The 26,237-nt window shown below is 48.8% G+C and overlaps 2 protein-coding genes across 5 annotated transcripts; one reads left to right on the forward strand and one right to left on the reverse strand.

Moving 5' to 3' along the window:
- GDNF (glial cell derived neurotrophic factor) lies at positions 1-25,844 on the reverse strand. 3 transcript variants are annotated; one of them, XM_060634505.3, is made up of 3 exons: positions 25,124-25,844; positions 20,401-20,499; positions 1-1,143 (listed from the first exon to the last, which is right to left on the reverse strand). In XM_060634505.3, exons 2-3 carry the CDS (start codon positions 20,471-20,473, stop codon positions 659-661), a joined length of 558 nt encoding a protein of 185 aa, XP_060490488.1. In that variant the 5' UTR covers positions 20,474-20,499; positions 25,124-25,844; the 3' UTR covers positions 1-658. The 3 variants fall into 3 exon arrangements, with proteins under 3 accessions (XP_060490488.1, XP_060490487.1, XP_060490490.1); XM_060634504.3 differs by having other exon boundaries at positions 20,323-20,499; XM_060634507.3 differs by lacking the exons at positions 20,401-20,499; positions 25,124-25,844 and adding an exon at positions 17,606-17,966.
- LOC132680752 (uncharacterized) lies at positions 20,573-23,794 on the forward strand. 2 transcript variants are annotated; one of them, XM_060634503.3, is made up of 3 exons: positions 20,573-21,263; positions 21,368-21,515; positions 21,725-23,794. In XM_060634503.3, exon 3 carries the CDS (start codon positions 22,305-22,307, stop codon positions 23,229-23,231), a length of 927 nt encoding a protein of 308 aa, XP_060490486.3. In that variant the 5' UTR covers positions 20,573-21,263; positions 21,368-21,515; positions 21,725-22,304; the 3' UTR covers positions 23,232-23,794. The 2 variants fall into 2 exon arrangements, with proteins under 2 accessions (XP_060490486.3, XP_060490485.3); XM_060634502.3 differs by having other exon boundaries at positions 21,368-23,794.
- Positions 25,845-26,237: the final 393 nt, after the last annotated feature.

The raw sequence follows: 26,237 nt of genomic DNA on the forward strand, positions 1-26,237 counted from the left end.
AGCCAACTTCTTCCCACCCCACACACCATGTTCAAAATCAATCACCGACCGTTCACAAAAACGCTGGCTGTAGTAAACCTCAGGCCTCAACTTTCAAATTCAAAGGCAACTATCTCTTGTGTCGTTGCTGTTGTTGTTTCTCCTTCCTCCTTTCCTGGGGTATGTCTCCGCTGAGTGACAGAAAAAGAAACCTCTCTTGCTTTCAGCAGTAAAACGTAACGACAAGGAATGACACCAGGATTACCATTTCCCCGGGTGTCTCCAGACATGTGAAAATAAACCACAGGAGATACACTGGTTTGGCTTCAAGTGCATCCGCAACTGTGCCCATGACCGGTGACGGTGGGCTGTATCAGATGAAAGGAAAGGCCCAACCAGGGACACCAGCCCTGAGCTTCTGGTGACGTCGGCTGCCGGCCAGGAGAATCTGGATGGCTGTTTTCTCTCCCTTCCAGTTCTCTGTAGCTGGATCTCCCTCTACCAGGCTCCCCCAATGGCTGCCTTCCTCCTCCTCCTCCTCCTCCTCCTTTCTCCTCCTCCTCCTCCTCTGCCTCCTTGGTCCTCATCTTCCGTTCTGGGCAAACATTTCCTGGGAACCTTGGTCCCTTTCTTTGCACTGTAGCAGGAATGCAATACACAGCGGTCTCTGGAGCCCGAGTCAGATACATCCACACCTTTTAGCGGAATGCTTTCTTAGAATATGGTAAACCAGGTTGTCATCTAAAAACGACAGGTCGTCGTCATAGGCGATGGGTCTGCAGCATGCCTGCCCGACTTTGTCACTCACCAGCCTTCTGTTTTTGGATAAGTTTTTTAATATTTTGTCGTACATTGTCTCAGCTGCATCACAGGAGCCGCTGCAGTACCTAAAAATCAGTTCCTCCTTGGTTTCGTAGCCCAAACCCAGGTCGGTGACGTTTAAATGTATCGCAGTTAAGACACAACCCCGATTTCTGCCCCTCTGCCCTCGCCGACCTTTCCCTCTGGAATTCTCCGGGTTGGCGGCCGCCGCCTGCCGATTCCGCTCTCTTCTAGGCGGCAAGGCCATTTGTTTCTCGGGTGACCTTTTCAGTCTTCTGATGGTAGCTTGAATAAAATCCATGACGTCGTCAAACTGATCAGGATAATCCTCTGGCATATTTGCTGTTCAACAAGGAAACAGAAAAGGTCACGTGAGATGACAGCGATCCTTTCAAGCAGTCTGCTACATCAAAGTGCCTCCGACAGTCAGCCAGGATGGGACCCACAGCGGAGCCACCAGCCAGTCAGGCTCCGTAACCACTGTCTTCCCCCGACAACAGACGCTAGAACGCACCCACGTCTCCACAGAAGGAAGCGTATCCAGTTAAAAGGGGAGACTAGCGTGGTGGGTGACACATTTCCTTGCAGAAAGCAAATCCTTAGAAGCGCACCTTTCATTTGCATGACAGCTGCCGTGCTGAACGAGTCTGTATTGAGGTTGCTGTGAGCAGGCTGATCCTCGAAGGCCATTTTTCACGGCTGCTAATGGAAGCTAGAGGAGTGGCTCTCAGATGTGCGTGTGGATGAGAAAGTGCGGGATGCTCCCTGAAATGCAGATTCCCGGCCCTGCCCTTGGTGGAAGGTGCGGGGAGGGGGCCAAAGAATCTCCACTTTTAGTGAATTCTGATGTAGGTGACCCGCAGACCGTACTTGGAGAAGCCCTGTCCTCCACCACCGCCACTCGCATCTGCAATACGGAGCACTCTTCCCCAGAGCCCCTCCCCGACTCGACACCTCTGGGCGGCTGAGTGGGACCAGACCCATCTTGATAGAACCAGTGAAAAGCTCACGGATCCAGCTGTATGTTAAAACTTCCTTAAAAACTTCCTGGCAAACAACCTACTTTTCACTGACCCAGAGGCTACCGCTTCCTTGGACCAGCATGACTTAAAAAAAAAAATACAGCAGGGGAGCCTGGGTGGCTCAGTCGGTTAAGCGTCCGACTTCGCCTCAGGTCATGATCTCACGGTTGGTGAGTTCAAGCCCCGCGCTGGACTCTGTGCTGACAGCTCAGAGCCTGGAGCCTGCTTCGGATTCTGTGTCTCCCTCTCTCTCTCTGCCCCTCCCCTGGTCACACTCTGTCTCTCTCTCAAAAATAAACATTAAAAAATTAAAAATATATAGTCATACTGTAAGAAGACACTTAAATGTATCAGCAATCAATGGGATGCTGTTTGTGGGAGAGGCGGCTTGACCCCGGGGTGGGGCCCAGCCTCTGCAGCCCCGGGATTCCCGCGGAGGACACAGGACAAGAGATGTAGTCTTTACGGAGATCACACAGAGGAATGGGGAGGCGATGCTTCTCAGATGCCCGAGACCTCTGGGTAAGAGCGTGAATTCCCAATCCCTTAGTGTTTTCTGCTCTGTTGCAGCATTTGCTTTGGCTGAGCAAGAGAAGAGGAGCTATTTGAACAATTAAATACATTTCTTTTTTTATTAAAAAAAATTTTTTTTACATTTATTTATTTTTGAGAGACAGAGAGAGACAGAGCACAAGCAGGGGAGGGGCAGAGAGAGAGAAGGAGACACAGAATCCTAAGCAGGCTCCAGGCTCCGAGCTGACAGCACAGAGCCCGACGTGGGGCTCAAACTCACGAACCATGAGATCATGACCTGAGGCGAAGACGGACGCTCAACCAACTGAGCCACCCAGGCGCCTCAATGAAATACATTTCTAAAAGAAGAAAGCTATTCAAACCCCTGGTTATTAGGTCCTAGACCTTTTATGCTCCCTCCATCCCAATTGTAGGTAATTGAGCATGTTTAGGGTTGTACGCGGCTTCGAAAAATACACCTCAAAATAGTTGTTCACAAGAGTGAACATGTTTTGCCAAGACCATGGTAAAGTAGAGAAGGGTTACGCTGTGCCTAACCCATGGCACACTGTTTTTTCATGCACTGATTGTTAAAACAAATATCAGTATCCTATTGTGTGAACAAAATCCAGCTAAGGCAACTCAACCATGTCTACTGATCATTTGGTCAACTGAGAGACCTATATTGATCGACACTGCTCAATCTAGGTTATATAGAATATATATATTATATTATAGGATGCATTGTAATGAAAAGAGTGGAGATTGTGTGGAATCCCCAGAACACCTCATTGTCTGATATCTAAAATTTGGCTGTGGATGTCTTTGCTGCATGGAAATCACGAAGCTGCTTCCTGGTCTGAGCCCCAACATCTCTGCCTGGATTCTCACCACAGCCCCTGAACTCCTTCATGCCAGCCTTAGCCTTCAGTCTATTTTCCATTCAGCAGCCAGAGCAATAGTCCTAAAACCGTTAATGCAGGTCATGTCCCTCTTTGTTCCAAACCCTCCAAAGGCTCCCCATTTCTCTCGGAGTAAAAACCAAAGTCCACACTGGCCTAAGGCCCTACCTGACCTGGCCACCCCTTCTCCTCCAGCCTTTGTTACGTCTGACCTCATCTTCTACTTCTCTTTTCCTTTCTGCCACTCCTCTAGCCTCCCTGGCCTCCTTACCGTTCCTCACATACAGGGTTTCTCAACTTTAGCCCCACTGACATTTTGGGCAGGATCATTCTTTGCTATGGGAGGCTGTCCTCCCGTGTTGTAGGATATTGAGCCGTATTCCTGGCCTCTGCCCAGGAGGTGCCAGTAGTATCCCCCCACCCTCCTCTAGACATTGCTTAATGTCCCTGGGGGCAAAATCATCGTGAGTTGAGAACCACAGATCAGACACACAGGCTAATTCCCGCATCCCCTTCACATCTCTGCCCAAATGTCATCACTACCAAGTCCTACCCTGACTTCCCTGTTTAAAATGCAATCTGTCCCCAAACCCGAATTCAGACCCTCCTCCCTTGCTTCCCCGCCCCCAACCATACACTCTTCCAACACATTGTAGGACTTATTTCTTATGTTTTTTTATTCATTGTCTGTCTCCTCTGATAGAAAGTCAACTCCAGGAGGCAGGGACCTTTGCTCGGCTTGCTCACCAATGAATCCCAAGTGCTTAAAATAGGTCTGCCCCCTGGAGGCCCTCCGTACTTTTTGAATGAACTAGGGCACTTGAAAAAAGCACAGAAGAAGGAGTCCTTAATTTTTCAAGGGGACACTTGGGCTTCAGTTGAGAACAACACCATTATGAAATAACAGGCTCCAAAGTAAACAGGAAGCCGCGATGATGCCGAGTGGCACCATCATTTTCCACCTGAGAGGTAAACATCCAGCTGCGAGCTGACTTTCCTTTCCAGCTTCCTGAAGCACTCAAGTGCTGTCTCTCAATATCCACCTCATTCTGAGCCTGGGAAATGGCTCGTGCTCCGTGGGACGGATACCTTCCCAGGGTCTGGCGTGGAAGGGTACTCTGAGTTTGTCATTTCCTCTGAACCACTTTCTAGCTGACTTCCTTAGGAAGTTTTCTCTTCTCCTTAAAACACAAAAACCTTGAAATCACTCTGGTTTAAAGAAACCAGAGTTTCTTATTTTGAAAAAGGAGCTGCTGACACTGTTTGCGATTTTTTTTCAAGAAGAAGTTTTGAAGAGGAAATTAGGTTTAGTTGTGCTCAGTTTCAAAAAACCATGCTTGTACAGGAATCTGAACTTCTAAAATTGATATATTAGGGGTGATTAATCAAAGTACAAAAAAAGTCTTCATGTTCCCCCCAAAGACTCTTTGTTTTACAAAAGGACCCACATGAGGGTCCCCCTTCCCAATCCTGCGCTCCATTCAAGAATTCCTGAATGGATCAGTAACTTAAGAACCTGGGGACACAGAAAGTTAAAATCGCTTAGGAATCAACTGAAGGTTAATCAGAAATGAGGACGAAACATTACTAAAATTTTAACCTAAACTCATGGGAAAACATTTGAGTTGCAAAAGTTCAACTTATACTGGTTTAGAGACTTATTAATTTATGTAACAATAAATTACATAATTTTATACCACTGGAGTTATATATAATAACAATTTGAATCAGTATATATAATGTTCTTATTTATTGCCTGATACTTTCAAAGTTCCCCCAAAACCTTTTCCTTCCTTTTTATGACATCTTGACTGCATGGCTTTGTCCACTGGTTTTGTCCGCCAGATAAAATGCAGAACACCTTAGTTAAATTTGAATTTCAGGTTAACAGCAGATAAATTTTTAGTATAAGCAGTCCTAAATAATGTTTGCGACATACTTATACTTTGTGATGAGAACATTTAGTCCCTTGATTTGATATTCGACCTGGCTTTTTCAGGGTGATGAGTGTAGCAGTGTGAATGTACCAATCACCCATGCTTTTGGACGAGGTGGTGAACAGATCATTGATCCTGAATTAAAAGGCTTCCAGGAACCTGGAAAGCAGTCAATAAATGTTCAATGTTACACCAAAGGGTATAGCTAATAAGAATTTCTCGTTTGATGGGAAAATCTCCCTCATACCTTATTGTTAATGTGGAAATATTTATTGAAGCCCCAGGTTCAGGGCGGAGGCGATTCTTATCGAGTCGAAGGGTTCTTATTTTCCCCTTCTCTTTTTCCTTTCTTTTCCTTCTTGAAAAATAGAGCAAAAAATAAATATTCATCTTGCAAGTCTTACATGGATATGAATTTTAGAAACCAGAAAAAGCCAGAGAACAACTAGGCCTGTCTCTTCCAACTAAATTACTAACTCCAGGCGTGTTGATGCTGAGTTCACTTATAGAGAGGTGCCTTAATTTATCAACACTAGGCATTTTGGGGGCATAAGGAGCCATACGCCTCACCGCGCCTGTCCTTAGAAATTCTGCAGAGCCTCGAACGCAGCCCCGGCAGACCCACAGCTGCCTGTATCTTCCAAGAATTCATGTCACTGAGGAGAAACAGAGGGGCTGGGATTTGGATTAGTTCCCTAGATTAAAACTTAATAGCATATCAGTTTCTCCTTCCTCCTATAAAGGGCTTGGCAGAACGTCTGCTACACAAATAGCCTTCATTAGTATTAACTTTGATAGTAAAGTATTTGCAAACCACAAAAGAGGAGCATCATTTTAAAAAAAAAAACTAGGTCAAACACTTGCTCATTTCCCAGACACAGTTGGAGGATGTATCTGGGAAAAACAGGTCCATCTAAAAGCTAACGTTTTTAAAAAATCAAGATGTTCAAATGCATTTAAGTGATCCTTCAGTATGCAACCACATATTCTGGCATTATTCTCTTTAAAATACTTTAACTTTGATGTGTCCTTTGTATAAACAGTGTTATTTAAACAAATGAGACCCTGTACTGGGGCATAATTCTGGGAATAAACCATTCAGAGTGAGACTTTGCCTCCCTCGATTATGGGGAAAATATAGTAAAGTCACCTCAGGAACAAAGGACTGGGATGTTGCCTGTTTTGTAAAGGCAGTTGAGTTTTTATAGAAACAACGGTAAGGCCTCAGAGTAGTCCTTGTAATAGGCTACCTAAAAAGTACATAATTCAAAACATTATCTGAGTTGAGTAGGCATTGAATAAACAAAGCAGTCTCCTAAACGTTAGATTTCTCTTAAAAACACTACAGGTTATTAACTATATTTTAATCAAAGAGGTCATTTTATATTCCTATCAAGTTGTGTCCTCAGCCCAGGGGGTCTAAGCCAGCCTTCATTCAGCCTGTCTTGAACCCATGGGCCCCAAAGGAAGGCAGCACAAAGTTATCTATGAAGCAGTGAGGAGATAACGCCTCACCCGGAGTAGGAATGGGCTCTGAGAATGGAGGGAAGGTCTCTGAGGCTCTGAGGGTTCCAGAATAAAGGGGGCTGGCTCTTAGAACCCACAGTACCTCCTCTTAGAGGAGCTGTCTTCCGGGCCAAGTAAGCCTCAGGGATGCAGGGGCCCAGCAAGAAGGCCCAACTATTTCTTGCTCTGGGGAGGACCAGCTTCTGTACATAACTGTAAAGCACCCAGCTTCTATGGACTAGAAGGGCAAGGGTTAATACACTGAGGTGAGCTGCCGCTTCAGCCAAGGCGGGGGCGCCACACAGGTGGGGGGGCGCATCTGGAACCAGTGCCCGAATGGCTTTGCTCCAGGTGGTGCCCTGTTCCGGTATGAGGCCACGGAAGGCCAAGCCTGGGGCTGCTGAGTGCTGGGCAGTCTGTCCTCCCATGCAGAGCCTCTCCTGAAAGGCTGTCCACAGATGGGACACAAGGGGAAAAACCCCTGCGGGTGGGAATATTTAATCTGATATTCTTTACCCACCTGTGCACCTGGTAAAGTACAAACTGCCCCGCAGTTTCATATGTATATGAAAAACAGAAGTTCCATCTATCCGCACACATGTATACATACATATCTGTGTGTATGCACATGCGCACATATGTGTTTACATGAAAAGAATCAGCCTGGTTGATTAACTTCTCAAGAAAATTCCCAACTAATGTCATTCCTTAGAATACATTTTTTTACTTTTCTTTAAAAAATTTTTTAAAAAATACTTATTCATTTTCGAGGGAGAGAGGAAGAGAGATTGAGTGCAAGCAGAGAAGGGGCAGAGAGACAGAGAGGGAAGACAGAGGATCCAAGCAGGCTCTGCACTGTCAGCACAGAGCACGATGTGGGGCTCGAACTCATGAACTGTGAGATTATGACCTGAGCCAAAGTCGGACGCTTAACCAACTAAGTCACCCAGGCATCCCCGTTTTTACTTTTCAATAAGATACAAACATGATTTTCGTCACTAACACTGAAATGTTATAAGAACCACATGGTGGAGTCTTAGCTTTAAAATTCCTCACAGTACAAAATTTCATCATTCTATATTTAAAATAACTTCCTTGATGCACTTAAAAATATTACCAATATAAAGGTAGGAAGGATGCTTACTTTCACACAATGTTAACTTTAAGGCCAACAACATCCCTGCAAGGCTAAAGTAGAGATTGCATATTATCTAATCTTACAGATCAGGAAACTGAAGCTTAGAGAAGGTTAAAAAAAAAACCAAAAAACAAAAAACCCACATTCCTCGTAAATGTGAACTCAGTTGGTTTAGTTTTTAAAGCTCAACCTGTTCTAGGGTCCCAGGCCACCTATTTGTTTTTAAGTAAAAATTCTACTACCATGCAGCTTTTCAAATCTTGAGGCATGTGGTAATTTACTCTGGAGCAAGTGCAAAATTATGCTGATTTCACCTGTACACATTTACCAAATTCAGAACAAGAAGTGAGATATTGACTTTTGTTGGAAAATCCAGTACGAACTGAGTTACATGAAGGAGATTCTAAAGTTAGGCTGCCCTGAGCCACAGGATACAGTAAACTGTCTCTGAAAACGGAAAAGCCATGCCTTTCAGGGGCATCTCCCATGCCCTGGTTCTTGCATATCACTCTAAGGCAGATCTGGCAATTTCCCAGTTAAAACCGGAAAACCAGCAGCCAAGGGTGGTGGCATGGCAGCTTCAGCTTCAGACAGAGAGGCCCCATCTCCGGAAACTTCTCAAACTCACTCTGGCACCAAATGATGAGGCTCTCGCTGTAGAGCCTGGAATTACAGTCTGGGGTCAGTCCCTGACCTTGGACTCGTGACCTTGGACTAGTTGTTTAGCCCTTCTGAGGTTAATGAGACCTTCTCTGTCCACTCTCTCCCCAAGTGCTAAACCCTAACATGCAGGCAGTCTAGGTCTTGGTGGGGAATTCATTTTGGGTCAACCCTGTTAGGGAGAGGCCTGCCTCTGGCTGATGCCTCAGGACCATTCTGCTCAGGGCCCCACAAAACCCCGAGGGAGGTATTTTATAAGACCAGCGCTCTGACTCCTGAGCTGTGGGGCCTTCTCCTTCCATGGGAGGTATTTTAGGTTCTAGCGTTCTCAACCTTTTCGGTTTACCTCTTGCCTAAAGAGGTGAACTGTCTCCTCTCGTGGGAGGCATCCTTACACCTCACTATGTATCTGTAAAGGTAGGGATGGAGCCGATGACTTCTGAGGGGACATAGTACACCAGTATGCTGTCATCCTTCTGTCCCCATCAGCTGATAGTCAAACGCTACACTTGCCATTTTCTTAAAATCTCATTTTTATCCATTTCTGCTTTTGCTGCTTCAAGCACGTTTGGGTCATACCCGGCTGATGATTCCAAGGCTAGAATCGCCCACGGTAACTGCTACCAAATGCATCATAGATCCAGCTTGTCTTGGAAGCTGTTGCTTGTTGTTCTTATTTGCCCCTCAGTGACCTCTGAAATGTGTGGTGTTAGTCCACGAGAATGTTCCAGTTCTCTGGAGAGTTCTACAGCGTTTTGTCATCTGCTATTTATAAGCGTTGATTTTATTCACTTATTTGAATTAATTAAAAATAAAAAGTCTACAGGTCACTAAGCCCCAGAATGCTGATGACCGTCCTTGCTTTCCTATACTGGGCAGAGTATTCACTCAGTGTGAGACGGGCTGTCCTAGCTATTGGGTACTCTTGGGTTACCTTCAAGAGGAGTCTATGGCAGCTCTTTCCCAAAGAATAATCAGCAGTTGTGGCAATTTACTAAGTCATTGTGACCACTGCCTGAGCTACCAGTGCATTCTCTCCGTGACCCGTGGTTTGTTGACAAGAAGGCATGACACGGGTTTATTTGAAAAGTATTTGCGTTATAAAAACACCAGTGTTTTGTTGTTCAAAAAAGCATTTCTGGATCCTCTCAAGGCAGAAGAAAAAGACCAACTAGAATGCAAACCATTTCAGAGACTAGGAAAAGGAGCCTCGGGTACACTTTTAAAAGCCACTTTGCTTTTCAAAATGCCATTTTATTCACTATCTCCACCTACTCTGACCAGCATTGCACACGAGTATTAGTTATACTATCTTGAATTTTTACCTTACAGCTTAACTAAGAAAACTTGTCATGAGTGTAATGGAAATTATTCCGTGAATACAAATAGCCAAAAAACCTCACTCAGGAGGAGACGGACAGTATATCATTTTGCTATCCAGATTCTGATTGCCCTGTTCTGATTTCCACCTATGTGGTCCATGCTTTTATTACAGTTATGTTAATAATTTTACAGTAATACAGCATGGCTCCCCTGGGGTGAAAATGTCCATTCTCCTGCTTTTAAGTCACAAACACACCCCATAGGGTGTCCATTTGTTAACTAATCCATGAACGCCTGGTGTGAGCTAAAAGCACTCCATAGTCAGCAGTAAACGCCCCATGCTAACAAGCACACACCATGAGCTCGGCTATTGCCTTTATAAAAAATTTATGGGAAGGGTGAGAAAGTGACCCAATAAAATCAAGTGCGCAAAAAGTCAATTGAAAACATAATCCCTTATGGTGTTATCAGAGGCAGGGTGGTTTTTGAGGGGAAACTCGAAAGGAACCTGGAAGCAAAGGACCCTTGGCTTCTTCCTTCCCACAAAGCCCTGCCTGAAGCCAGATGCAGCAGAATGTTCCAGGGTTCTGCATCCTACTTCCCTCAGCCCTCCCCAGGGGCCGTGGGTAAGAGGAATATGCTGAGGGTCTGAGGGACTTGGGCACGAAGAGGAGGGATAAAAAGAAGATGAAAGGAAAATAAAGGGGGTGAAAGAAAAGTGTTCTCAATCATCTGGGCCAGTTCCACAGATTCCTGTAGTCAGATATGAGGAGAGACTTTCTACCCCCCAGTGAATGAATTTACTGGCATCTCAAAGACTCCTCATGAAATCAGCTATACCTATCATTCAACAATGATTGGCATTTACAAAATCCCAACACCTGACTTTTCTCTTCCTGACATAGCCAGAGGGGTCAGATAGGAGTGTCTTGGGCTGGCAGGAGGGGACCTGGGGGTGTGTGGTCACAAGAGTGAGTTCCGGACTCGGGCTGCCCTTGGTCCAGAGTCTGGCTGAGTTGCTTAACCCTGCAGAGTCCCAATTTCCCCTTAAAATGGGGATAGTCCCATCTTTACCACAACGGAACAGAGTTTTCTGCTCAGTGCCTGAAAGCATTTAACCAATGGGGTCTGAAGTCCATATGGTTGCCCGTGACAATTCTTCAGTGACACCTACACGGGGGCAGCAGTGTGAAGATCAACTCTGCCTGTCTGCACAAAGCCAGATTAGCCCGAAGGAGGTGCAGACACTGTCCCTTGTTAGTCTGGTCTAGTGTGTTCCCCAGAGCAGAGGGCCTGGAGCCCCAGCAGAGCGGTCTGAGGTCTGGGTGCGGAAGGAGCAGGTGCTGTTTGTGCTGCTGCTTCTGTGCTCCCCAGAAATGCCTGAAAACTAACCACACAAACACCCACTGAGTTCACAGCCCACGAATGGTATTTTTGTGTCCACTATGGGTATGGGTCCGCGTTTTCACACTGAGCAGGCAGGTGTCCTGCTGAGGGCACACGAAAACTTTCTACAGGTTAAAGGAATCAGTTTCCGGGGTGCTGCATCCTGAAATCAGCCTACGAACGCTCCTGTGGCGGGTTCTCTTTTCCCACATCCCCTCCTACGATCAGCCTTCCACCTCAGTGAGAGAGGTGCACTTCCTGCCCATCTCACTCATTTCACTGGGAAGCCCCGTCCAGGGGATGAAAGCTGCAGGTGCCATGTGAGGACAGTTCAGGCACGCGTGGCTCTTTGGGGCACACTGGGATCGGGTGGCTCCCGACATGAGGACACACCATCACAAACTTAGTCCCAGGACGTTTACCCGGATCTCATAACGTGGAAACAATCACAGAAATCCACACTGAAGGGCAGTCTGCAAAATAGCAGGCAAGACATCAGATCTTTTCAAAACTGTCAATGTCATGGTAAAAAAAAAAAAAAGCTTCAGAGCTATTCTAATGGAGAATAAAGAAATATGATAATCAAACGCAATTTGTGATCCTTGATTAAGGAGAACAAACTATAAAGGACATTATTGTCACAACTGGGGAAATCTGAATATGGGTTATCTATTGGATAGCAGTATTATTAAACTTCCTGAGACTGATAACTGAACTGTGGTTATATAAGGTCAAGTCCTCGTGCTTAGAAGGTACGTGCCGAATATTTGATGTTATGTTTGCAACTAATTCTCAAGGAAAAAAAAATGTTTCTCAAAAAAAAAAAAAAGCAAAATGCTAAGAGGTCAGTCTTGGTAAAGGATACATGGGTGTTAATTGTATTGTGAACTATGTACTCTTTAGTCCCATACGAATAAACCAAGATATTCTGAAGTGGGTGGTTCCATATTTCCTTCTGGCCAGGCACTCACAGCAAGGCTCTGGGCTTTATCTGTCTGTCCATCCACCCATCTGTCTATTCATCACCTAATTAGGATCCAGAAGTGTAATGGTTGTCAGGGATATACATTAACATGTGTCTTTAAACTGAAAATGAAGTCATATCTTTTCTGACCCAAAAGTCAATTAATCTGGGCTGTAGTTTGATGGTTTTCCACGCACTGAATCAACTAAATTTGCAGCTCCAAGATTTCGCCAATCCCCTGGAAATTATATCTGGTACAACTATTAAGCTTGTGATGAAAAAATTATAGATATCATCTCAGAACTGCACAATAGTTTTTCAATATTCTTTCTGCAGGTTTACAAACAAAAAAGTTTGAAGACTTTTTAAAACCATGCCTTTCCAGGGGCACCTGGGTGGCTCAGTCGGTTAAACATCCAATTCTTGATTTCAGCTCAGGTCATGATCTCGAAGTTGGGGAGTTCGAGCCCCACGTCGGGCTCCACGCTGACAGGGTGGAGCCTGCCTGGGATTCTCTGCCTCTCTTTCTCTTTCTTAAGATAAATACATAAACATTAAAAAAAAAAAAAAACAAACACCTTTCTACCTCCATTACCTTATTAAGGTCATGCCTAAGTGGGTTTTGTCTCTACTGAGCTAACTGGTCAATTCCCAGTGGTGACCCAAGCTCGGCCTGTGCAGATCCATTTATTCCCGCTGTGGCGATCACTCTGGTGCTTGTGCAGTCACCTGTGGCTTCCCATGTGAATGTCCCCTTTCCCTGGGCAAAATGGGAGTGATCTGAGAATGAGTGCCTCCCAGAAGGCCTCCCGAATGCTGCCAGCCTATCAAACATTCGAGCAGACCTCACTGTCCCAAAATGTTCAGGAGCCTGCTCTCACTGCAACAAACATCAGGGATATAGAAGTACGTACAGAAATTCACGTATCCCTCCTTAAAAGCTTCTGGTCTGGATTTCAAAGTAGCTATTAATAATATGAGCCTAGGCCGGCTGCTACCCAAATGGAAATTAAACAAAAAAAAAAAGGCTTAAAAGATAAAGGTAATTTAATATTCCCTGCTTCTGTTAGCTTGCTCTTTTGATTTTCTTGAAAAATCTGTGTTTCAGGGTTAGTGAATGTATTTTTAGCAAGCCAGTGTTTGTGTTTTCTCAGTCTACTAATACGGGAACACAGTCTGTGTTAAGCCAAGAACTCCTGGCTTTGAGACCAGAAGTCTGAGGTCTAAATTTTGGTGTCATCACTTACTAGATTTGTGACCTTGAGCAGGTCTCTGGGTCTCATTTCTTATTCTGTAAAATGGGGATAAAAGTATCTCCTCCTTTCCAGTAGAGCTCAAACTTCCTTAATTTTAGCATAAGCTATAAAACTTACTCGCTAAAAACGGAGTTGACCACGTGGATAGCTGAGAAGCACTATGGCACTAGCTTTATTATTCAGCTTGTAGTTGTAGTTATTCACTTACTGGAGGATTAGTAAACTGTGTCTATGCCTAGAAACTTTTTACAAATGAGGGCACGATACTGCAAAATGAAAACTACACCTATGCCACCGACTCCACTCGTGAGTGGCCTGTGTACCTGAGTCACTTCTGCAGCAAGAAGTTCAGCACAATCCCACTCCCAGCCACCTGCCTACTTGAGAGGCTCCAGGGGTGCCCTGCTGCCATCAAAAACAGAGAACCCCTGGGGCACCTGGGTGGCTCAGTTGGTGAAGCGTAAGATTCTTGGTTTAGGCTTAGGTCAGGATCTCGTGGTTTGTGGGTCTGAGGCCCACATCAGGTTCCACGCTGTCACCGTCAGCGTGAAGCCTGCTTGGGATTCTCTCTCTCTCCCTCTCTCTGTGTCCCTCCCCCACTCGTATTGTCTCCCTCCCCCCCGCCAAATAAATAAACTTAAAAAAAAAAAGCAAACCCCTTCTTCTCCAGGATTTTACAGCATCTCATAATCTGGGTATCACCTACGGAGATATCCTAAATTTCACACCACTTCCTGCCACCTGTTCGCAGCACTTGGCGACTGGTCTGGCCTCTTCCTTGTATTCACCACCTGCCCCTTCCCCATATCATAGTCATAAATTTGCCTATGCTTCTCCCGAGTCTGGAATGTGCCTTTTTTTCCCTTTCCCTTCCCTTCCTAATACCCATCTTTCAAGTATGAGCTCAAATCCTCACTCTTCCCTGAATCCTTTCCTGCTATGATCTCTAAATCCCAGTGACCTCATTGCTAGGAATTCTTACCATGACCTCAGCTAATGTAAAGCCCTTGGTAGACATATCTATCTGTTTGATAATCCGCCCACCCACCCATCTGCCTATCCATTGTGTGTAACTAGATCATGAGCTGTTTAAATTCACAATTTTGTCTTTTTGAAGCCACACAACACCTAGCACATTAAAGATATTTAAGACTTACTTCTTGATTGAGCTCAAGTGATTGATTAAATAAGTGTTTTAATTGAATGAAGGTGCTATGGACCATTAAGGGCTAAATAAATAAAGATGAAAGGGATGTTAGGGGGAGAAAAGCCCTTTTATTTTTGTATCAGTGAAAGCAGAATCTTTTAAGCATAATTCTTAGGCTGTTGGGTCAGCTGAAGGTCTTAAGATTGGCCAACCCAAATTAAGCCTGAAATAGGTTTCACTAAATGGCGACAGTTTGATATAGGTCTCCAGACTGGGGCCAGAGTGAGATACTGGTCTCAGATCTCAAGTGAGGAATCTGTGCTTCCTAAAAGGGTCTGACATGCAATTTATTGATTTCAGGAGCCTCATCCCAAGGGGCAGGGCCCCTTTCCAGCTTGGGAAGTTAATTTATTATAGTACGGCTCATTCATACAGCCAGTAAAGCAAGAAAAAGCAATAGGTAGATGCTGCTTATTTATTCCAAATTCTATATCCCATAACATTAGATTTGAAACTTAACATTAACCAGCTTCTAGAAGCTTCCTTTGCTGGATAACAATGGGCTGAACATTTACTAAATTTCACTGAAAGTTTTTTGCTGGGTTTCTGAACCAAATTAAAATAAGCATTTTTAAATTAAATATCCAACAGGGATCACTTAAAACAGAAATACTCAATATAGGTAGCCTCCAAATCACAGTCCCTCCCCCTCGGCCCCCATCATTTACACAAGGGTCTGTCTGCCTTCTTGCAGTGGGGCAGGAGGGTCACCCTAACATGCCCATGGGAAGCTGGTGGGAAAAATTTCGCAGAAACTACATGGGCTCAGAAAATGAGGAAGAGAAGGAGGTGTGAAGTCCAGGAGGAGCCAGGGAGCCTGACCCGGGGTGGGGGTGGGGGGGGGCGGGTGTGGTGGTGGAATTCCAGGCAAGGCTACCCTGACTAGTGCTGACCAAATGATGACTTCAGGGCCCGAAAGAGCCTGCCTGTAAGGCTTGCATTTCTTTCACTGTCCTTACTATGTTGTGCTACTTGAAATTCCACCATTTAGAGCAATGTCTTGGCAGAGGCTGAAAAGGAAGGGGGAGGCCAGAAAAAGGCATTCACTGGGCTGTTGGAAGGAGGAAGATGGCGACTAACAACGGCAATACTTATGGGGCATGGTTTTACAGTGCATTATCTTGTTTAACCCCCATCACAGCCCCTGAGACGGTTTTAATACTGTCCCCGTTTTCCAGATGAGGAAACTGAGGTTTAAGAGAAAAGAAATAGCTGGTTATGTGCCCAGGCTGGGATCCAAACCCTAGTCTGATCTGACTGTGTGAAGTGCAACTCTTGCCTGTTGAAATTCCCTGATTTCTTGCTCTGTGCCCTCTTTCTGCAGATTATGGGACTGACACCCCAGGAAGAGGCTCTAGCCTAATATTGTGAATTATATTTTAGCTATATTATGGTTTATACCTACATTTGTGTGGTCCAGCCCAGGCTTGATTTATAAGATTGTTTTCATAGAAAATTTTGTCACTTGCTACCAAACTGGTGGAATATAATCCCATCATATTACCGTAAATTGTGCACTACCTATAATTATAATTTAACAAATGCTCACTGTTTCTTCTACTTGGCTTCTAGGCACACAAAAAGTCCACTGTCCTAGCCCAAGGCAGTTCATGTTTAGTTTTGGTTTACAATACTGCTTAAGCGTACCACACTATACATCTACTAGGATAGTATGTGCCGTGAAGGCAGAGACTTTTGTCTATTATATGTACCAGGGATTTCCTAGCACCTAGGACAGTGCCTGGCACCTGTAGGCAGACATTATTTGTTGAACAAATAAATGTTTTTAGATCACAAATTTTATTTTATTTTTTATTTTTTTAATGTTTATTTTTGAGAGAGACAGAGAGAGAGAGAGATACAGCATGAGCAGGGAGGGGCAGAGAGAGAGAGAGAGAGAGAGAGAGAATCTGAAGCAGGCTCTAGGCTCTGAGCTGTCAGCACAGAGCCTGACATGGTGCTCAAACCCAGGAACTGCGAGGTCATGACCTGAGCCGAAGTCAGACGCTCAAGCAACTGAGCCACCCAGGCGCCCCTAGATTGCAAATTTTAAAATCACATGCACTTTCTGCTTTTGCTTGTGAAACACAGAGCTGTCATATACAGCCGAGATCCAGCATACATGACGATTAACGAACCTTTAATAAATTCAGACAACCTTGTGCAACGGGGTTTTAGTCACTAGTTGAAGATCTTCCTCCCTAGGTAGCAAAACCAAAAGCTCTGCATCTCAGTGGTTTGGGGAAACTCTGGTCCCAGTGTCTGCAGACTGCCACCCACCGTGGTGGAACTCTGGCACTCTGGACACGCTGCTTTACCCTGAGGACCACAAGGGGTTAACTTTCAGCCCTACAATGCTGACATCTGCTAATTTCACCTTCTTTTTCACCTCCTAGGTTCCTAGAGCCTGCTCTAATCACCCTTTGAAGAAGATACTGACAGAAAACAAAAGAAAAAGATAGCTGAAGGGAAAAGTCTTGGATGCCCCAAAGGGAAAACCACAAGTCCTTGAGTTTAGACAAGTTCGTAGTTGCTACAGGAGGTAGCCACAGCCCGTTTACTTGATAGCCAACCTATAGGCAAGCAAGTGAGCCAGCTATGCATTCTATTTGGTGGTTCACCTTGTGATGATGTTAGAAACAGAATTCTGGCCATTTCGTTTACATTGGGAGCAGAACACATAGAACCTCAGGAGTGAGTGCATGCAGTCCAGCCCCCTTTGAACAGAGTGGCTGTTAAGGTGGCACGAAAGTGCCTTTGCTCAATCACTGAGTCACAAGCATTTGAAAATAAGAGGGGCGATTTTCGAATGAAATGAGTGACTTAATGTTTTCTACATAAGCCTTAACCAGTTGCACGGTGTAGAGTGCAAGATATAAATGTCAGCACAGTGACAGGGGCATGCTGACTCTGGTTGAGTGTTCGAAGTCTGCACATTGTCATTATTCTGCCTTCCCTGCACTGACAGCTTGCTACCAAATTGAACATACCTGGAAAGAAGTCAACTTGGCTTACAATGCAGCTCAGTTTCTCTTTGGAATGTTTCCGTTTCAAATGTCCTCTAGGATCTACTGGGTCTTGCCATAGATAAAACAGAATCGGGTGTGTTCTGCTGGTTCAAATGTAAATACAGTAGTAGGAATCTTGTCCAGTGATGACTCAGCATCAGTTTTGGAAAAGGGAAGTAATGTCCCTTCTCCCACCAGTCCTTTGCACACCGCACCCTGCCCTAATCAGTGGGATTATGCTACCTTGCTTGCTTTGTTACTGGTTGTATCTTACATGGGGCACAGGTTTTCTTAGAGTATTATCAAATCATAGGGATTCAACCCTGACTGCACAATAGAGTTACCTGGGAGACATCTAAATCTCCAAATGCCCAAGCCACACCCCAAACCAATTAAGTCAGAATCTCTCACGGTGAGGTCCAGCATCAGTATGCCATTAAAGATCCCCAGGGGATTCCAGTGAGGTGGGGGTGGGGTGGGGTGTCTCTCCTCCTGAGTCTTTACCCAGAGGACAGGGCAGGAACATGAAGGCTAAAGGGACAAAATCTCATAGCCATTGGCGTTTGGGAGTGGAAAGGCCTCCCTTTATGCCATGGTTGTAAACTTCACTGAGGTCTAAAGTAAGTAAGTAACTTGTCCAAAGTCAGAATTAGTTGAAAGCAGAGCCAGCATTAAATAAGCTGAGGTAGACATGATACTAATATGCTAATTAAATTTCCATGAATTAATCAGCTTCATAATCAGGCCCAGTCATATTTCTCCTGAACATCCTGGCTAGAGAACTATTATCTAACACTGTGTTCCTGTTCCTCTGGCCTAGGCTGTTTGAGTGAATGAAAAGCCGCTTACTCAGCTCTCATGGGTACTATTCTGAAGACAATGGCACTAAGGGGCATTTTAAATTTAAGTTTCTGTTGGAGAAACATTTATATACACTAAAGTAGAAATTCATGGTTGAAACCGAAGCCTTTAAAAATAGGTTTATACACGGGCGCCTGAGTGGTTCGGTTGGTTAATTATCCGACTCTTGGTTTCAGCTCAGGTCATGGTCTCACAGTTGGTGGGACTGAGCCCAGAGTGGGGCTCTGGGCTGACAATGCAGAGCCTGCTTCGGATTTTCTCTCCCTCTCTCTGCCTCTCCCTCACTTGTGCTCTCTCTCTTTCAAAAATAAATAAGTTTGGGGCGCCTGGGTGGCTCAGTCGGTTAAGCGGCCGACTTCGGCTCAGGTCATGATCTCGCGGTTCGTGAGTTCGAGCCCCGCGTCGGGCTCTGTGCTGACAGCTCAGAGCCTGAAGCCTGTTTCAGATTCTGTGTCTCCCTCTCTCTGACCCTTCCCCGTTCATGCTCTGTCTCTCTCTGTCTCAAAAATAAATAAACGTTAAAAAAAATAAAAAAAAAACAAAAATAAATAAATTTTAGAAAAAAAATAGGTTTATACAACTAACTGACAGAAACTCTTGGAACAGTTACTTTAATTTCAAGGGATCAACGATGTTCTTTTCCTAACCCCAAGTCACTCCTGAAGTCTTAATTTGCCTTAAAAAATGCACTTTTCCCCCCTTTCCTTGGGACTTCTGGAAGAAGATGCTTTTATTGTTGTAATTAAGCATAAAACGAGCACATCACATTTCCTGCACTGTTTTTAGCTCAAGGCCACTAGGTATGGGGGACTCTTTAGCATACAACTGACTTGCCCCGGGGGGCTGCTTCCGTTGTGCACTTGACTTCAGTTTAAGTGCAAAATAGCTAGAGGGAGTAGCCAGGGTGACATCCAGGCTACAGCTCACCATTGCTTTATATCGGGGTTGTGTCAAATTTTCTACTGCTACCTCTGTTACCTACATACTTCCCCAATAACCTCTAACTTGTAATGTATGCACATACCTTGCTTTAAGCAGCAGATAAACTTCTGAAGAGCAGAGGGTAAATTATATCAAATCATAGTTGACATGCCCTAATAGAGTGCTATCTAAAACATTTTTGAGGGGGAAATCACAGTTATTTATTTATTTATCTATCTATCTAGTCTTTTCTTAAGAGTTAATATTGTCGCGTGTGCAGTGAACTACAGCTTTTTTTCCCCCCTAGTCCTAGCTAGCACTCTTCACCGTTCAGTCTTTCTAGAACCGGAACTTTTCTGAACAGATTTGACACTACCCAGATGCTTGTTCTGGAAATCGAGGCCCTTCTGTGTTTTCTCTGACTCTGGCTTGGCTTTGGAAAAACCTCAGCCTCTTCCCTTGCAAGGGCAGTTTAGGATGGAAATGCAATTGTTTTCAGAATTCGACACAGCCAGGCACACCCAAACAGATAAAGGGCTTTGGAAGAAAGAAAGAAAAAAAAAAAAAAAAAAAAAAGGGAGTGTGTCTACAGGATGGGGACGCTGAGAAAAGGGGAAGGCTGTGTTGGTTTCCTATGGTGGTGGTAGTGGTAGCAAAAATATCTGTTCATCGCAACGCTAAACGGACAGCATAAACATTTGATACCCCCTGTGCTGGACGAACCAGCACGCGTCATATAACGACCAGGCGTCGGGGCCTTTGGGCGGCAACCGGCAACCACACCCTGGGAGGGGGCTTCCGCGCGGGCGTGGGAGGCCGTACAGCAGTCCCTGCCAGCTTGGGGTGCGTGCGGGCGGCGGGTGGGGGTGCGTGGGGGACCGCCGGCGGCCCCCCCGCGGGGAGGGAACGGTTCTTACAGTCACTGCTCAGCGCGAAGGGCGCGCGGCGGCGGCCGAGGGAGCGGTCTTCGGCGGGCGCCTCGGGAGGCCTCTTACCGGCGGGCAGCGGGAAGGCGGACGCGGTGTGGAGCAGCACCAGGCAGACAGCCACGACATCCCATAACTTCATCTTAGAGTCCCGTCCGGCGGCGGCACCTGCACGGGCGGGGAAGAGGACCGGCGAGTGCGCGTTAGGCCGGGACGCCCGGGACGCGGCATCCCGGCGGGTCCTGGTGCCCCCCTTCAAACTCGTCACCGCCCTCCTCCCGGACGGCTGCAGCCCAGCGGTTCCTTGGGCATCCCGCGCCCTCCTTCCAAGTCCCGTCTGCGTCCCAGGCGCGGCTGGCTCTCCACATCCAATCTATCTACAACTGCCCTTCTCTTCTGCTACTGGATCCGGGGGTCAGATTTCCCAGCGGGGCCGCCGCCCCTGCTCGTACCAACACGACGACAGCACGATACCTGGCCAACACGACGAAACCAGTACTGGCGTCCCCACCTCCCCACTCCCTGGGAACGACGAGGCAGCGGCCACCCTGCATCCTCAGCCCCAGTTAGAGACCGCCCCACCTTCCCGGCAGCTCCCGTAGGTCCAGGGAACCAGCCTTCCACCCAAGCAATCGGCCAGCTTTTCATTTTAGGAATAAAATCAAGGTCCCTCTGCCCGGGGTCCTGATCCTGCTGACAGGGGCAGGCCTGGTGGCCCCACTCACTCCACCCCAGCGCTTCATTACTCACACTTATTTATGGAAGTATTTTGTTGCTGGACAAGAAGTTAGTAGGGACTTGGAGAATTTTGGCCTGAACGGGAATACCTGCGTTATGTTATTTCCCAAAGCATCAACTCAGTTTAAATTATTTCTTCCACCTTTTAAGTTATGAACATTAAACAACGTATGAAAGACCTAGAGGAGCATAAAGTAAGCGCTCAATAAATGCCCCAGCATTGCTGTTAGGTTGCATTTGTCTTGAGAATTTTAATCCTTCGTGGTATACCCTAACACGCTCTATTTTATTTTTGCAGTTTTGCGAGATTCTGGCCCCAAATCCCTTCACCTCCCAGAGGAGTCTCGAGATCCTCGTGCCCCTATCACGGTCACTCCGAGACAATTGTACGCCGCCTCTGACGCTGCGGAGGCGCACGGGCACCCGAAGGCCTAGACCACAAAAGGGTGCGGAGTTGGGGCTCAGTTCTCAGGGACCGGGGTTGCGTTTGGCCTACCAGGCCTCAACAGCCCTAGAAAGGCGGACTGCGCAATCGCAGTTGGGGGCGGGCGAGAAAAAGGCACTGTCAACTCGGGGCTTGCCCCACCCGATCAGGAGGTGGAGGGGACCCAGGCACCTCGGGGTGTGATGTTACCCAGTGTCTTCCCAATGCCAGGGTTCCAGTTTCCAAGGGAATTCTCAAGTGGGAACTACGAGATTCATGCAACTGATTATCCCCTCTCCTCCAAATACGATTCTAAGGAAAATCTCCTTGAACTTCTCCCATGGGAGAGAGCAAGACGGTTTCCAGGTAAAAGCAGAAACTTTGGCCTGACATCTTTCTATACGTTCCCAGGCTTACCCGCCTCCCTTCCAGCAGCCCTACCCCCATCTCCACCCAGAACTCCCGCCCAGATTCCCTTGCAGGCCACCCGGGGAAGCGTTTAATTCGGTCTCCACCTCCCACCGCTGCGGAGACGAATGCATTTTCCATCCCTCGGGAGTCTGTTCGCTAAGCAACTGTGGGGCTCGGGGCGTTTGTAGAGGCTGGGAACTCCAGGCAGGCAACCTGTAGCTCCGGGCATCTCATGCCGCACTGGCTGGTTTACAAACCCGGGGGGAAAGGTCTGGGTTCTGGCGCAGCGACCCAGGCAACACTGCACCCACGCCGTGCAAAATGAGCGCACAGAGAGGAATGGGGGGACGCGAGGCTTCCCGCCCCCTCGCCCCGGTGCCAGCTCCAGGATGCGTGCGAAATGGCTGGCGGCCCTGAGGAGCAGGGAGCCGCGGGGTTAATGCGCCATTCCAAATCGAGGTGCCCGCCAGCAGGAAGCGACAGAGGCACCAGATTTCCCTTCCGCATTAAGAGGGTTTTTCCTTTTTTTCCTGCTTGGCCGACGGAGAGCTTTTTAAATTGGACGTGGAGATCCTCAATTATAAGTGTGGAGAAGTTGGCAAAAGAGGAAACAGTGGAAAAGTCCCCGCTTGGCCAGAGGAGGCTCCCGGCTCCCATTCCCGCCCGCGGCCGGGTGCGGCGCAGGCCCGGAAAGCACGCTCCCACCTCCCCCGCGACAGGGAGGCGCATTCTTCCCTCGGAGCATCGCCGGGGCCGGCTCTACTCGGAGCGGCTCTTTAGTTCCCGGTATCTGCTGGGCGAAGGAAGAGGCGGGGGGTTGGGGCCTCAGCACACACAGCGATCTACTGGGACGCTTTTCTCAGAGCCCATCTGGGCCCCCCAACTCACCCCTCCCCCCCCCCCCCGCCCCTTCCCTGTTTGTCCCCTAACCGCTTTCTCAAAGCACAGCTGCGGGACGTGTTTCCGCCTGCAACCAGCCGCCTTTGCTATGCGCGCGAATTGCTTAACGCGCTGCCTGCCACGTGCGGTAACCACGCTTTCCTCCCGAAGTCGGCTCCACCAGGTGCCCCCGCACCCATTTTTGTACCCCACAGGACGCCTCCCCTCCGCGCCCCGGACCATCGCGGCCCGCAGGGAAAGGGCGCGTCGCGGGCGCCCGCACCGGTGGTCCCCAGGCCCGCGGCGGAAAGGGCGCCCTGGAGAGCCGCAGTGCCGGCAAAAGCCGCGGCTCACGGTGGGGCGCTTCTGGGTTCCCAGCACCAGGGGGCACCAGAAACCGTCCGAGTCCTGTAGTGCCCACGCGAAAGAGGCTGCGTCGTCTTTTTAAGTATAAAACCGGTGAACAAGCACCTCCCTCCCTCATTCCCCCTAATACCAAATTACTCCCGAAAATTCCGGATGTGTTCACCAGTGTGCCTGCTCTTCAGGCTCCGACCCTTCATCCTCTCCCCAGTTTTCCCCTTCCCACCTCACCTGAGCTGGTGTCTCAGTAACCTTTTAGAATTCCCCCTCCCCCAATTCCCCGCATCCTCGTGATAGCTTCCCCGGGGGCGAGTGCCTCCGCCTCCCGTGCCCCCGGGCCTTCCTCTGTCTGGCAGGCTGGGAGGTTTGTTTGGGCATTGCCTTCAAGATCCAGGGCTCCGGGAGAGAAAAGGGAGGCGGGGTGGTGGGGGGCGTGCTGTAACTCCGAGTTTTCTTTTTGGGGTAGGGACACAAGTTGCTGAAAGATGTATTGCTTTTCTTAAGTGTGCCTCGTGTCCTAGCCTGACGGAGAACTTATTTCCCCCTAACTGTTGGGCCCAAGACCAGGGGAAAGAAAAAGGAGGGACGTTTTCTGCGTGCAGTCTGGGGAGAGGTCTCTCTGTAAGGGGCCCGAGGCCATATTCCGGGGGTAGGGGGGACGGCCGAAACCCTTTCGGCAGTGGGCTGGGACGCTGCGGGCTCCCTGGGCATCTGACACTTGTTGAAAAGGCGGCCCTGTCCCAAACCCCGCCAAACCGAAGGTGTGGCTAAACAGGGCGCTAGAGTTGGTCCGGGCCGGGCGGAAGCCCAGCGGCTCCTACTTTGAGGTGGAGGAAGGAAGAGGTGCGTGCGTGAAGTTGGAAGCTGCATTTCTTTCTCGGAATACTTTAAATGTACACAGTAGTGTGGAGTACGCTCGAGTACACCGGCGGCAGGGGCCGGAAGAGTTGTGTTTGTCCCCGCCAATGAGCAAAAATGTTGGGAGCAATGGGTTGGGCAGCACCCCCCTCCCCACCCGGGCGCGCGCGTCGGCTCTGCGGGCGGGTTTGCCACAGCCAAAACTAGGGAGGCGCCAGGAGGCTGGGGGTTCCGGTAAAAGGCCACACCACTCCCCGATGAGGGTTCGTTTTCACCGGGTGGGTCTGGTAAACCAAGCCACGGCTCAATCAGCCCAGAGGTGCAAGGTAATGGTGGAGGGTGTTATTGGGGAGGTGGCACAGTACAGGAAAAAAAGGTCACTAAAATAACTTCGATGGCCTGGCGGAGACATTGAAGAGTTTCAAGAAACTGTTGGAGGCGGAGACTCAAGTCCTGGACTGTCCAGGCAACCCCTCTCCTAACGTCGACGGGCATGGTTAGTTGGGGTTGCGGGGATTATCAAAGTGCAAGCAATCGGGTTCAGAAAAGGGCGAGGAATGTAGCTTTGCAAGACAGCGCCCTGGAAGAGGCTAGCCCGCTATTTTTACGTTCTCAACACCTTTGCAGCAGTCCCTTCCACGGTGTGCGCCTTCCCTCGGAACAGACCCAAATAAGCTCAATAGTAAGTTATACTCCAGACTATGGTATCTCTGCAGCTGCACGTCCAGAGAGGACACTTTGTGGTCGCGGTGGGTTCAAAGATGACCCCAAACCCGCACCGTCCTGGGACTTGACAGAAGAGCGCCCCACCGAGTCGGGGAGGGAAACTGACCCTCTCGGGCATTCCGGGGGTCCACAGGCATCGGGCACCAGCGCTCTTTGCCCACGTGGAAAGGCAACGGCATCTCTGCAAGGCCAGCCCCTCTCCTGTTCAACTTCTCTCTCTCCTCTATCCTCCCGGCGCCTCGGTTCCATATAGTCTTTCCTCTTTCCAATGTTATCGCCTGCTCTGGGGTCCGGCCGCGCCCCCTCTGTCTTCCGCGCCCTGCAGGCCGCCGCGCCCTCCGGCGACTCAGGCGCCACCCGCCCCTTGCACCCCCGGCCCGCTCCCCCACTCACCTCGGATCCGGTCTCCGCAGACCCCCAGTTGGACATTAACTCCAGGAGCCCCGAGTCCCAGCCAGGAGCCCCATCCGGGCCAAGGGCAGGAGCGCAGAGCCCCGCCCAACAGGTCAGGGGCACGAGTTCGAAATCCTGGGGCAGCGAGGGCGCGCTGGAGGCGGCAGCCAAGGCTCCCGCCGCCGCCGCCTCGAGAAGGGCGAGGGATGCCGACAGCTCCTCCGCCGATGCCCTGCACCCCCAGAAACCGAGGTCCGAGCAGCCGCCGCTGCCTTGGGTGGGGGGGGGGGTGACACGGCTGCGCGCGCCGCGCTCTTGGCCGGGGCTGCGCGGGCCCGGGGCGCGGCGGGCGGCTCAGCGGCGGCGGCAGCGCTCTGCGCCTTCTCGGGGCGCAGCGCTTGGTAGCACGAGATGGGCCGGGCTGATGCTGCCGCCGGAGCTGAGGTCTGGCCTGGAAATCCGAACGAGACACCACGTCAACCGGCGCGGGGAGTCCCGTGAAGACATGAGGGCGCCAGGAGCGCAGGCTGGTCCTTGAGAACCCCGGGCCGGGGGGCCGGGTGGGGGAGGGGAGGCGCGGGGCCCCGGGAGGGGAGGGGTGGGGAGGCGGTTGTGAGGGAGCGAAAGGAGAGCAGCGAGGCGGCGCCCGAGCTCCCGAGGAGAGGGCTCGGGGTGCGAGTGGGTGACGCGAGGCGCTCCTCCCCGGGGTGCAGGGAGAGCGCGCTCAGCGCGTGGAGACGCTGCCGGGCTCGCGTCTCCTCCTTGCCGGGTAGATCCGGAGGAATGCGGAGCTCCGAGCAGTCCAACCGAAGGGGGCAATCTGAACTTGACCGCGGCGCCCGCGCCGGGCTATGCCCCCGCGCCCCGCGCTGTGAGGGAGAGCGCTCCGTCGGGTGGAGGGCTACACTGGGCTTTCCTCGCGCCTGTCGAAGGCTTTCCTTTCTTCCCGGGGATCTAGCCCTCTCGCTTTTCTGCGAGGCAGAAGGCAGCGGGGACGAGAGGAGCTGCTTGCTGGAGTCCTCCTAGCACTACGAAGGAGTGTGGAGAGATGTGGAGCGGCCCAGTGAGGGAGGCAGAGTGTTTGCCAGGGGACGCTGAGAGTGGGGATGAATTT

Source organism: Panthera onca, chromosome A1, assembly GCF_046562875.1.
Source record: "Panthera onca isolate mPanOnc1 chromosome A1, mPanOnc1 haplotype 2, whole genome shotgun sequence".
Lineage (NCBI taxonomy): Eukaryota > Metazoa > Chordata > Mammalia > Carnivora > Felidae > Panthera > Panthera onca.

Bases quoted from the DNA above. Each gene is read 5' to 3' on its own strand.
- GDNF (XM_060634504.3), bottom strand. From the start codon at position 20,473: ATGAAGTTATGGGATGTCGTGGCTGTCTGCCTGGTGCTGCTCCACACC. The intron at 1,144-20,322 runs GTAAGAACCGTT...CTTGTTGAACAG, and splicing joins CTTCGCGCTGAGCAGTGACT to CAAATATGCCAGAGGATTAT.
- LOC132680752 (XM_060634502.3), top strand. From the start codon at position 22,305: ATGGCTGGCGGCCCTGAGGAGCAGGGAGCCGCGGGGTTAATGCGCCAT.